Below are 12,364 nucleotides of genomic sequence, written 5' to 3' on the forward strand. Positions count from 1 at the left end.
TGCGGGAAGGCTCAGGCCAGACCTCACGATGGTTGGCAGACTGGTCCCCACAAGGCCTCAGCCCCACGCAGACAGACTGTATGCATGCGCAGCTTTTCCCAGAGAGACACCTGCGTTCGGAGGGCCTGTCTGAATCCATCAGCGTCATTCAGAGAAGCAGATAGAGCAAGGGGCTGTGTGGAGAGAAAAGTTGGTCTGCGTGCCCCTTCCCTGCCGTCCTTGTTGCACAGGTGGTAGCCGAGGCTGGGCACGCAGTTGACAGTCTCAGCCTGGGCACCTGGGCAGGATCCACAGCAGAAGCTGGTCTCCCTGGACGGAGGGCTGCTGAGAGGGGAGCTAGGGTGCAGAGGCCGCTTGGTGGGTGTAAGAGGCCTGTCACAGGCCAGCCTATCGAATGTGAAAGCAATTAAAGCCACCAGCAGTGTTCGCTCCGGGCGGGCCTCGGGCAGCAGGGGAGCTGCCACAACACATCTCACCTCGGCGCCCGTAAACGCCCGCCTTCCTCCACCACGGCTGCGCTGGCCACACTGGACCTTGTCCCAGGAGTGGGGGTTGCAGGGACAGCCGTGTGCACCCCCATGTCGTCATAGAGCTGGCTCCACCACCCCTGGGGCCTCCTGGGCAGACTGGACTTGCATTCCTCCAGCCCCAGGAAGGCCGAGGAAGTGAAATTTGACAGCAGGTGCCTAACATCCTTGTGCAGCCAGGCAGGGGTCTCCACAGTGGGATGGGGCTGCATGCCCACCCCGTCAACTGGCCTGCAGAGCCCAGCTTGCCCCAGCCAGCACCCTCTCCCCACCCCTGCTCCATCAGGGAGGGGCTGAGGGAAATGAGGGCCAGGAGCCCCCAACCCCAAAGAGTACAAAGTGTCAGGAGTCAGGGACCTGCAGGTGGGATGCTTTGTCAGGACGTGAAAGCTCATGGGAAGTGCTGGCCAGGGTGGAGGTAGGGGCCTGGCCAGGGTCGGGGGCTCCTGGGGAGGTAGCTCCTGTGAGGAGAGGATGGGGGAGCCAGCCTGAGAGGGGACTTTGTCCCCCATGCCCTTGGCCATCACAGGGTGGCACCTGGGCCCAGGCCAGGTGTCAGAAGCGGACAAGGGCGAGCCACCTCTGCACTGTGGCCCTGGCTCCCTGCTCAGCCTACTGCCCACTGCGTCTCTGACCCTCTGACCACTGGGGCTCCTGGTCCTGAGCCCACTTCTCTCCCTGTCTCATCCCCACCTTCCCCTTCCCATGTCCCTGGCCCCCTCCCCATCTCTGCCAGGCCCTCTGCTGGGCAGCTCCCCCTACTGTCCCTCTTCCAGCCCCTCACCCAGGCCGCCTGGTTGCCCACCCATTGGCCGCAGCCTTCCTGAGGCAAGTAGTGGTGTGTTCTCACTTGTGAGGCAACCCTGTCAGAAGCACTTAGTGTACAAATTAGCCGCGGCCTCCCGCCTCCCCGCTCAGCTCTGGGCTCTGGGCGCTTGGGCTGACTCTCCCGCCTGCTCCAGGCACCTGCCCACAATGGAGCAGCAGGCCGGTCCCGCCTGCTGGCCAGGGCTCCTCTCAGGGCCCCCGACCTTGACCTGGATGGGGATGACCACAGTGGGCAAGCGTCCAGTGGGATATCGGTGGTCTCACGCTCCAGGCCCAGCACCTGCATCTCCCCGAGTGGCAGGACCAGTGCTGATGGACCTAGAGCGGCTCCGCAGCCCCCGCCCGCTGGCCGGCCTGCCACTCAGGCAGGGAAAATCGCCTGTGACAGGCCCAGGAAGGCCGGGCCCCCGGGGCCGCAGAGGGACGCACACAGCTCCTTTTCCAGCATATGGTTGCTGTCGGCCCCGGGCGCTGCTCGGCTAGTGCAGCTCTGAAGCTGGGTGGGGGCTCCGTGGCCTGAGCCGCTCCTCCCACCCGCCTGGCCAGGCTGCTCCCTCAGTGATTTGAAAGTCCCCTGCCCCTAGCTTGCATGCCTCCCACGATGGGGAGCTCACTCCCACTGCAGCCCCTTGGTGCCTCCAGAGAGCATCCTGGAGCCCGTCTGTCCCAGGGTCTAAGGCGAAGAGGGTCACACCACACCTTGCCCCAGGGGTGTCCGATGATCACACAGGTCCTGAGGTGGAGCACATTGTGGGGGATGGTTTGGGATAGCAGGTGGGGGTCCCAAAGGAGGGAGCTAGTTGTGGGGAGGGACTACAGTGAACAGATATGGGGCAGGCTGGGGTCACTAGGCAGGGGTCAGCCACCCAGCAGTCAGACAGGGGCCTTCTCCTGGGGTGCCAGGAGCCTCCAAGATGGATGCCCTCTCCCTCCATGTGAGCCTGCCCACTGCACGTCCCTGGGCCAGCTTGGGCAGACCCTCAAACATTCCCTGGAGAATCCCTGGGCCTTGCGTGTGCCCCCGTGGGCCACACTCTGCCCATCCTCACAGGTCTATAGTAAGGGGGCTCCCCCAAACCTCCTTGCAGCCCTGACCATACAGTCACCCAGCCTCATCACTCTGGCTCCACTGCTCCCTCACAAACCTGCTGTGAACCTGCTATGGCTTCCCAGAGCTCTCAGGGTCACAAGACTCAGACTGGTGTCCAGGGCCCTCAGGTATGGCCCTGCCCACTTTGAACAAGATCGGTGTCCCTGAGGCTACCTTGAATGGGCAAGGAGGAGGAAGTGCCTAGGACAGCCCGTGCTCTTGCCTGGGGCTAGGGGTGGGGCTCAGACCCTCTGCGGGCTACCATGTGTCTCAGGGTGAATATGAGCCATGGCCATCATCCTGCTTGGTACTGACCCCTCCCAAGGGCTCTGAGACTCTGTCTAGGGGCTCAACACCCTATCCCTCTACCCACTGGGCATGCAGAGGCTGGCCGACCTCCTACACCTGTCCTGGTGAGGGCTATCTGTGGACACTGAGGGGATGAGACAGGCCTGCTCCAGGCACTGCGCCACTGTTCCCTACCTTCCCTGTGCCCACTGTCCGTCCTGCCAACCGTGCCCCTGGCACACAAGTACTGGCATTAATGGAGGTGACAGGCAGGAGGCCGTGGGTAAGCGGGCAGAGGAGGTTAATGGCTGAGATGCCTATGGCTGGGGGCAGAGGGAGGGGCTGCCTGCACCAGGACCAGCTGAGGAGAGAAGGCTGCTCCCTAGGATCCCACTGGTGCCAGAAGCACCCAGAGACCAAATCTGCCACCAGCCAATCTGCAGACGAGGGGACTGAGGTCCAGGGAGTATGGGCAGTGTTCTCAGGGCTCAGGACCAAATAGGGACCAAGCCCCAAAACATGAGGCTTCCTGACACCACCTCAGGGGGCAGGGGCTACCTCCCTGGGCCCATGCTCATCCCAACATGTCGGGGGCGGGTCCCAGCAGGCGGGTCATGACTACTACCACTCCTTTTCGGGTGGAAAGTGGGACAGGCCTCGGGCACAACTTGTGCCAGCTGTGAAGGAGCAGATGTGCCTAGGAGTGCCTCAGGCAGAGAGCATGGGGCACCAGGGGCTGGCACTGCTGTCCCAGCCTCGCTTGGCCACGGATGGTGGGATGTCATCAGTGCACCGATGAGCTGACCTGACTCCACCCCCATGTGTAAGCCATTAGGTTGCAGCCACAGCAGAGATCTTGGGACCCCAGGAGCAAGCTCAGGGCCCCCTGCACTCCCAGCAATACCCCACCTGGAAGCCCAGACACTCCCCAGGTCATGAGTCTCCTTGGCTGCTGAGTTCCTCCCACTTGAACTTCTGGAAAGGCCTATCCACAGGGGCTGCCTCCACAGCTGCTGCTGAGCTGTCCTCCCTGGACTTCTGCTTTTCCCAAGGCCCAGAGTCCTGGCCCCCTCCCCCTCCCCAGGGCTCCTTGGTTACCTGGCTTCACTGGCTGTCCTCTCCACATGCTGAGAGGCTGGGGTGCCCAGAACAAGGGCTTCCCAATCCAGCCCCTTCCTTCCCCTAGAAGATGGCAATGGCCTCCAACCAGCCCACCCCCCATGTTGGCAGCATGGCCTCTCCCAGGCCCTCAGAAGGGGCAGAAGTCAGGGCCAGGAATCCCAGAGCCGTCCCTGGGACCCCCCACCCCCACTGTCTCAGAGTGAGCAGTGCCCAAGACAAGGGGCCCAGGCCTGGCTGAATATGTCCGGAGTGGGGTTCGTGGGCAGAAGGAGCAGAACTCCCGGCCCCCACTCTCCACAGGGCTGCTGGCGTCACGACTGCTCAAGCTGTCTCCTGGCCTCAAGCAGCCTGCACGGTCAGCTGGTCAGCTGGGCCAGGCCAGGCGGGTGGAGAGGAAAAGGCTGGGGCGCTGTGCCCTGCCCCAGGGACTTGATGGGGAGAAGTGGGGCTCCCCCGCTTGTATCAGGGAAGGTGACACTGGGTAGTCACCCTCACTTCAGTGTCCTTGCACTGGATGTCTCCAGAACCACGGTGTCCTGCTCCTTACAGACACCCGTCATGGTTGACCATAACTCCAACAACTAGGCTGTGACTTGTCACCTTCCAGCACAGATGGGGAGACCAAGGCCAGGCTCACAGGGCCCAGGAGATGAAAGACTGTGGACCCAGTGTTCCCCACCCCTTGGATCCCTGCAGGGTACTCCTTCCTTCCCCAGAGTGCCCCTGCTCCACAAACTGAGCTGGGATACCCCAGGAACCTGTAGCTGAGCCTGCAAGGAAAGCCAAGTGGACCCTCGTGGGGCCCTCTGTGCCTCCACGGAGTGAGCTGGGAGCAGCACGCACCCCTCCAATGGCAGACCCTGTCCCAAGCCCGCGGTGGCACACCACACATCTGTGGGTTAAGGCACCTTACCCTAAACAAAGGCAGAAATTCCCTGAGAAACCCAACTGTCCTGTCCTACGTGTCTGTGTCCAAGTCTGGAATGGAACTGGCTGGTCAGACAAACTTCTGCTAGGATCCAGCTGAGAAGTGGGACCCCAGACTGTTAAGTTTGGACAGCTTGGGGATCAACATGGAACCTGGTACCCTGGGACGTGGGGCTGGGAGCAGCTCTGGCCATGAAGCCCTTTCTCTGTCCCCACCTCATTCACCCCTGGTCCTCCCAGGAGGGACAGCTGGTGGAGATGAGTGGTGCAGCGTCCAGCCCAGCAGCCTTCCTTGGGCACCTGCAGGGGAGTAAGGAGTGATTGCTACAGGGTAATGCTTCCAGAAAGGGGAAGTAAGTGCATGTGACCCTCCCTTCCTGAGCCAGTGGCTGTCAGTGGGCAGGGCAGGGGTCTGGGATGCAGACCCATTCAGCCTCCTGTTTGGAGAACAGGGAAGGGCACTGGAGGCAAGTCCTGCCCAGGGAAGTAGATGTGCTCCACTGTATGCACCAGGCTCCAGCCCTCCAGGAGCCAAACTCTGTACCCTTCTGGGCTGGGCTGCAGCTTTCCCTAGGCTGGCTCTGCTCCCCAAAGACCCCCTGTCCTGGGGCTCAGCCCTCAGCCTGACAGATGAGTGCTGACGTCCCCACTCCCTGAGCCCTCGGCCAATGACACCCCATCACACCGCTGTGTGGACCCCGGGAGACCTGACCACCTCTGCTGCACCCCCGCGGCAGCCTGCAGGCAATGGGGGCGGAGACCGTGCCAGGCGCCCCTCATTCGGCCGCACACCTGCGTCTCCACTCCGGGCTCCTCCGCGCCGCCGCCCATCCTTGCCCTGCTCGGGTGGTGCCACCGATGTCACCGGCCACCATTCCATCCATGAGTTACGGGAGCTGCGGGTATTGCTGAGCGGGTCCCGAGCGCGCAAGGCCGGTGAGTGCGCGGGGGATGGGGTGAGACAGTGGGCAGTAGACGGGAAGAGACTGGGGCAGGGGACACCTGAGGTGGCGGAGGGGAGACGGCTGTTGGCTTTCCCGCACCCCCCTCCCCCCGCGAGCCCGGGTTGGAGGTCGCTGCGCCCCCCGGAGCCCGACGCCGTGGCGCAAGCGCGGCCGCTCCTGCCGCCAACTTCGGTAGGTGCGAGTCGGCGTCGGGGGGACGCGGTCCGTGGCTGACGCTTCGGGGACTCGCTGCCGAGTGAGTGACCGCAGACCCCGCGGGGGCTGCTCCTCAATTTCCCCTGCGGGAGTCCGAGTTGCGGCCCCGAGAGCCTGTGCGGGTCCCGCGGGGTGCCGGGTCGCGGCGGGCGCCGGGCGGGGACGGGCGCCAGGCGGGGCGGAGCGGGAAGTTCCCGCCGGTCCTGCGGCCACGCGCAGACTTACCCGGGCGCTGTCCGCTCCGCTCCACCCGGGGCGCAGGTAGGGCGGGCGGGCGCGCGTCAGACGAAGTTTAAGGGCTGCGTGGGGCCGGGCTGGGCGCAAGGGGCGCGGGGGCGGCGGGAAGCTAGGATTATCGGGGCGCGGGCGGGTCAGCTCCATCCTCAGTGTCCCCCACCTCGCGGCGTCCAGGCTTCACGCACCGGGACCATTTGGGCACAGCAGCCCCATCCCCGTGGGAGGGCGCCCTCCCCAGCGAGGTTGGGGAGGATAAAGCAGTTGGGAAGGGAGGTTGGGGTCGCGACTTCTGCCAAGGAGCCTGGTCACCTCCTCTGCACCACATCCTGTGGGATGATCCCCAAGTCCCCAAGTCCCAAGGGAGCCAGCAGGGAAGGGTGAGCAATAATCCCCCGGTGGCTGGTGGTGGCTCCAGGAGATGGGTGCCCCCTCTCCCACCCTGGGATGGGGCCTTCGGCTCCTGGCCAGTCACTAGTTCTCTCCCAGACAGGGAAAGGATAGTGGAACCAAGTGTTTGGGCAGGCACACTGGGGGTGCAGGCCACCCTGGGAGCATGCACCTAGTCACGGGTTGGGACACGTGTGCGAATGAATGTGCCTTTGGGTGTGTGGGGGTGTGTGCTGGTGTCTGGGGGTATCTTCTGCTTGTGCACAAGCATGCTGGGCTGGGGCCAGGCATCCTCTGGGTGTCCGGGGAGTCAGCAGCTGCTGAGATGGCTCCCAACCAAGCCCCCCCCCACAACCCCGCAACCAGGTGACTGATCTGAAAAGGGGGCACAGGGAGAGCCCTTTGCTTCCTTAGTCCAGAGGCTTAGGAGGAGCCCCCCCCCCCAGTCCAGGGGCTCGGCTGGGAGGTGGGGTGGGTGGTGGCACCAGGCAGCACAGCTGTGTGGCTCCCAGGGCTGGGTGATCGATGGTCCCAGCACAGCCGCCTCTGTCTCCAGATCTCACACACCCATTTGTCATCTGTATCTTGGGGGGGTAGGGAGCGGGGAGGGAGCCTGCCTCTGCACCCATCGTCATGTCCAGTGAGTGCCTGCAGCTCCTTGGAGAGCCGCAGTTCCTTTCTTGGCCCCAGCCCCGTCCTCTCAACCCCTGCACACCTCTCAGAGCCCCGTCCCCTCCCAGATACAGACATTCATTCACAAGCCGGTCAGTTAAGCTCTGCTTGTGCTACCCTCCACACCCTGGCCACAGCCATGCCAACCTCCCCTCTGCAGGGTCCATTCAGATGGGCAGTCCTCTCCACCCCTCTGGCCGTTTCCATTAATGGAGGTGCCTACCCAGTGTTTGGGGGCAGCAGACACGACTGCCTGCTGTGTGCAGAGCCCAAAAACCAACAGGGAAGATGGCCTGCTCCTAATGTCCAGCTGCCCCAGCCCTGCCCTGCTCAGCCCACTGGCAATCCCTGAGCCCTGGGTAGCAGGGCGAGTGTATGTGTGTCCACAACTATGAGTGGCTGTGATTGTGTGTGTTCTGGGGTTGGGGGTGTGTGCGTGCTGTGCTGAGTGCATGCATGTGTGCACTGACCTTGCCCCTCTGAGTGGGGTGTGAGCCTCATGTGTACATGTGCTCGGGCCCCTTGCATTTTGGTGGCCCACCCTGTTCTCTGTTTCGTGTCAGCCCAGCCATGCAGAGGTGGTCCCTCCAGGCACCATGTGAGGGCTCTTTGGAAGCCCTGCATGCTTGTGTGCACACACTCACCGAGCACCCAGCTAAGACACGCACTGGGGCGGTGGATGGCCCAGGTGGCAACCCAGATGGAGAGCGTCTTGAGCGATTGTGTGGGGCGTGGGGAGAGGAGGGTCTTGGCCAAGCTGGGGCGCTGCAGGCTTGGCCGCTGACATGCCTGCAGCCACCCAGATGGAGCCAGGCTGAGCAGGTGGCTGTGCCATGGGGCCGTGTTGGGACATCCACGCCCCCCAGCCTGGACTGGCCCACGTGAGGCTGGCCCCCTCTGAGACCTCAGTGCCCACCTGACGCCCTGCGGAGCAGAACTCACATTGTTAATCAGGCTCTTAGAGCATCTGCTGGTCTCTCATCTCATGGCTTTTATCTCTGTTCCCACACGGGCATGGGTCTCTGGAGGAACTAAGACAAGGAAGGGCTGTGTCCCCTAGGAAGGAATCTGGTCATACTTGGCTTCTTCCCGTCACTCTCCAAATGCCTGTTGGGTAGATGGAGACTCAAGCTCTGATGGTGTGGGGGCAATGGGCATGGATGGAATCACCCCAGGAATGAGCCTCCTGGGGGCTGGCCAGGCCTGGGGGGCAAGGTGTGTATAGGCTCCATCAATCAAGTAAACCTAAATTTCAGATAAACAACAAATACATTTTTAGTGTACATTCCAAATACTAGCTAGGCCAGACTTATACTAAAAAAGTATTTGCTATTTGCCTGTGTTGGATTTGACTGGGCATCCTGTGTTTTTATCCACCACGTCTGCTGACCCTACAAGTGCAGGTGAGATGAACTAGGAGGGAGGCGGGGAGGCTGTTCCAGGCCGGGGCTGCGCATGCCAAAGCCAGGGAGCCCGAGGGCCAAGGGGTGACAGTGTCCCAGCTCTTATCCTTGGAGCTGTGACAGAGGGGAGGGGGCGTTGGTCAGAGCAGCCAGTGCTGACCGAAGCCCCCCTCCGCAGGTCGCCATGGTGCCAGGGCCAGCCCACTAGCAGGCTGTCATGTCCAGAGAGGCAGGCTCATGCCGCCTGGGCCCCGGCGCACGGGCCCGGGCGCGGAAGCCCAAGAAGCCGCACTACATCCCGCGGCCCTGGGGCAAACCGTACAACTATAAGTGCTTTCAGTGCCCCTTCACCTGCCTGGAGAAGTCGCATCTCTACAACCACATGAAGTACAGCCTCTGCAAGGACTCCCTCTCACTCCTGCTGGACCACGCCCCGACTGCGCCCCGGCCACGTGCACCCACCCCGGACTGCGCCTCTGACCCCACACACCCCGGCAGCCGGCCACGAGGAGCGCGGCTCCTGGATGCTCCTGCCACACCCGACCTCATTGTCCCCGATGTCCTTTCCCTGCGCCGCCGTGTCGGGGGCCCCAGGCCAAGGGCTGAGGGGTCCCCAGGGACACCACCCCCTGAAGTCAGGGACACTCCAAAGAGTGTGGGCCTCAGTGGTCTCCTGGCCGAGTCGTGGAAGCCAGGGCCGGGTGAGGGATCAAGGAGCGCGGCCGTGGTGGACACGGCTGCTGGGGGCCCTGAGAGCAGCGTCCCCTGCTACCCACCCCCAACCCCCAGTGAGTTCCCGGAGGCCCAGAGCCTCCACCTGTCCCTGCTGGGTGTCAACTACCCTCTCGGCCCTGGCCTCTTTTCCTACCTGGGGCCCTCCCTGGCTGCTGCAGCCCACATGCCCTTCCTGGCCTCAGCCAGCCCCCTGCTGCCCCCGGCCGCTGCCTTCCCTGCCCCACAGCCCCCGGAGCGCCCAGCCCTGGTCCCTCGCCTGTACTACCCCCTGCTCCTCGAGCACACCCTGGGGCTGCCGGCGGGCAAGACTGCCCTGGCCAAGCCCCCTGCCCCCCACAAAGGGCCCCCCGGGACTCTGGCCTCTATGTTGCTGAAGGCACCGATACCTGGGCTGGGTGGGTCCTGGCCTGGTGGTGCTCTCAGGGGCCCAGGGCAGGAGGGGGAGCTGGAGAGAGCTGCCCAGAGTGACCCCAAGAGGAGACTGCCCCTGGGAGGCAGGCCGGAGCCCCCGAAGGCCCCCTGCAGCAGGCTGAAGTTCAATTCCCACAGCAGGTGGGTACTAGGGGCCCAGTCATGGGGGTGTGAGGGGAAGTGGGAGGAGGACTGGGCGGGAGGCTGGGCCCCTGGCTGGAACTCAATCACCAGGAGTACGGGCTTCAGGCCACAGAGCAGAGACTGAGACCAAAGAGCCAGCCTGTCCTTCCTTTTGGGGTTCCCAGGCTGTAGGCCAGGGCAATAGACTAGACTCGCGCGTGAGGGGGAAGAGGGCAGCCCAGCCTCCTGACTGGCTCCTACCCACCTCCAGTCTGCAGGCCGGCCCCTCCATCATGTTCTGGCCCGAGGACAAGGAGCCAGGTGACCTCAAGAACCCTGGCCCTGAGACCCCTCTCCCCCAGCAACCGCTGGGCCTCGTGCTGGGGGGCCCTGGGCATGTGGGTGAGGACCTGACTCTGGCCCTTGGCGACTGTGCCAGGGTAGAGCGGTTCCTGGGCCAGTTGGCGCCTACTGAGGGCCTGGCCCCACGGCCTCTGAGGGAGCAGTTGGGGAAGATCCGCCGGGAGCTGCTCACCATCCACCAGGCACTGGAGCGGGCCGCGTGGCCACCTGACACACCCCTCGACCTCTCTGTGAAACGGGCATCCACCAAGGTGCCTGAGGGGGCCTGGGGACAGCCAGAGCTGGGGACCCCTGAGCCACCCAGCACGCTGGCCACCCAGCCTCTGTCTGGCCATACCACCAAGTGCGAGGCTGACTCCAGTGTCCACCCCCCCGGTCTCCCTCTCCAGGCCCCAGAGGACCCTGTCATTCCTGGCAGCTGGGGTACCCGTATCGGGGCCAGGGGCTCCTGGCCCTCCGAGGCTGTCCCTGGCCTGCAGAGCCCCCCAGGTGCTGAGGTCTGACCACAGTTCCTGCTGCCACCTCTGTCTTTAAGGGACAGGGGCCCTTCTAACCCTGTGCCCACCACCTGGCCCCGTTACCTGTCCCAGCATGCCCATGGATAGACCCCACCTGCTGTGACCTCGCCTGTCTGGGGCCACACAGGCACAGCAGAGAGTCACAGCTCTTTACTGATCACAGTGTGGACATTAAAATAGAAACCACCTTCACACACTCTGTCTGGGCCTCCTTCCCTTGCTGCTTCCTCCGTGGAAATGTCCCCAGATGGGACATAGAGGGCAGTGTCCTCAGCCTCCTCTTGTAGACTGGGACCTCCTGGGGGGGCCGAAGTCTGGGGAGAGAGTGGGGGCTTTCCATGGAGGGGACAGGGCAAGGAGGGGTACAGAGGCAGGTGTGCATGGTCTAGGAGCTGGTCAGGCCTGTGTTTCTGCATATGGGGGGTGGGTGGGGGCCTCTAGGAAAGCCTCCAGCCCCCGCGTCTGGCAAGGCAGTCCTAATATCTGATTCATGTGGGAGGCTGCTCCCCCTGTGGTGAAACAGTGCCCCCCACATTCTGTGGCCTGGGGCTGCTCGCCTAGCGTGGCCTCTGCTGGGCCCCTGCCAGGCCCTGCAGCCACGATAGGCATCGGGTGGCCTTCACAGCTCACTGCCTCCCTCCTAGCACCACCAGACTTGGCTTTCCCACAGTGGGGGGCTGGAAGGGGAGGCGGGGGACAGGTAGGGAGGGGTGCCTGGGGGACTGTCGGACCCAGCTAACAGCTTCTCTCCCTGGGAGCTGGCCACACCTCCATGCCCACCCAGGAATGGCCCTAGGGAGTGCGGTTCCTGCCTGCGCCTGGCTCCTTGAGCTGGGTTGACCAGGCTGGGCCAGTCGGATCAGGACCCGCAGCTGCCCCATTAACTGTGCCGAGCAGCAGATAGCATCACTAACCTGCCCTCTGCAGTGTCCAGAAATGGGCTGCAGGCAGCCAGGTAGGGAGTGGGTCACAGACACGGGCTGACCCCTAACCTTCCAGGGGTTTCCTGTATGGGCTTATGGGGGCTGTGGGCTGAGTCAGGAGGTGTCTGGAGAATCCCCAGGTCCTGAGTCTGAGGGAGACACTCCTTGCCCTCCCGTTAACACTCCCATGTGCCTGTGCACCCCAGTTTCTCATCACTGGACAGACAGAAGCCTGTCCCTGCTGAGAGGGGAGGGCATGATCCCTGCTTCATAGGTGCAGAAAAAGGATCAGAGAGACAGCACTCAACCTGCCTAGTCTGTGGGAGGCAGGACAGACCCCCTAGAGGTCTCCCACCCTGGACTCTGGTAGGTGACCCAGCTAGCAGGTCAGGGGCACAGCTCCTTCCCTGAGGTCTTGACCTTGTGGTCCTGCTGGGGGACGGTGGGAGTGCTGTCTCCTGAGTACCAAGCCCTTGATTCACATTCAGCAGGTTGTGGAGGCACTGGGCCCCCTGTGGAGAGGGGCTGGGTGGACCAGGATTACATCTAGCTGTTCAGGGGCAGAGTGAAGAATGTTCCAGAGGCCAGTGCAAAGGCTCTGAGGCAGGAATGCAGCAACACTGGAGAGCACCTGGGAGGTTTAGCAGCTG

The 12,364-nt window shown here is 63.5% G+C and overlaps 2 protein-coding genes across 3 annotated transcripts; one reads left to right on the plus strand and one right to left on the minus strand.

The window, feature by feature from the left end:
* The first annotated feature begins 4,968 nt into the window (after positions 1-4,968).
* PRR35 (proline rich 35) lies at positions 4,969-10,990 on the plus strand. 2 transcript variants are annotated; one of them, XM_031447442.2, is made up of 3 exons: positions 4,969-5,718; positions 8,820-9,928; positions 10,182-10,990. In XM_031447442.2, the coding sequence occupies exons 2-3, from the start codon at positions 8,859-8,861 to the stop codon at positions 10,774-10,776; spliced, it is 1,665 nt and encodes a 554-aa protein (XP_031303302.1). In that variant the 5' UTR covers positions 4,969-5,718; positions 8,820-8,858; the 3' UTR covers positions 10,777-10,990. The 2 variants fall into 2 exon arrangements, with proteins under 2 accessions (XP_031303302.1, XP_064334336.1); XM_064478266.1 differs by lacking the exon at positions 4,969-5,718 and adding an exon at positions 8,012-8,641.
* On the minus strand, positions 5,670-6,323 carry LOC135319258 (proline-rich protein HaeIII subfamily 1-like). The gene has a single exon (XM_064478763.1). It carries the CDS (start codon positions 6,321-6,323, stop codon positions 5,670-5,672), a length of 654 nt encoding a protein of 217 aa, XP_064334833.1.
* Positions 10,991-12,364: the final 1,374 nt, after the last annotated feature.

This window comes from Camelus dromedarius, chromosome 24, assembly GCF_036321535.1.
Source record: "Camelus dromedarius isolate mCamDro1 chromosome 24, mCamDro1.pat, whole genome shotgun sequence".
NCBI lineage: Eukaryota > Metazoa > Chordata > Mammalia > Artiodactyla > Camelidae > Camelus > Camelus dromedarius.

Coding starts and splice junctions, on each gene's coding strand:
- LOC135319258 (XM_064478763.1), bottom strand. CDS start 6,323: ATGGAGCTGACCCGCCCGCGCCCCGATAATCCTAGCTTCCCGCCGCCC.
- PRR35 (XM_031447442.2), top strand. CDS start 8,859: ATGTCCAGAGAGGCAGGCTCATGCCGCCTGGGCCCCGGCGCACGGGCC. Junction 9,929..10,181: donor AAGTTCAATTCCCACAGCAG/GTGGGTACTAGG, acceptor ACCCACCTCCAG/TCTGCAGGCCGGCCCCTCCA.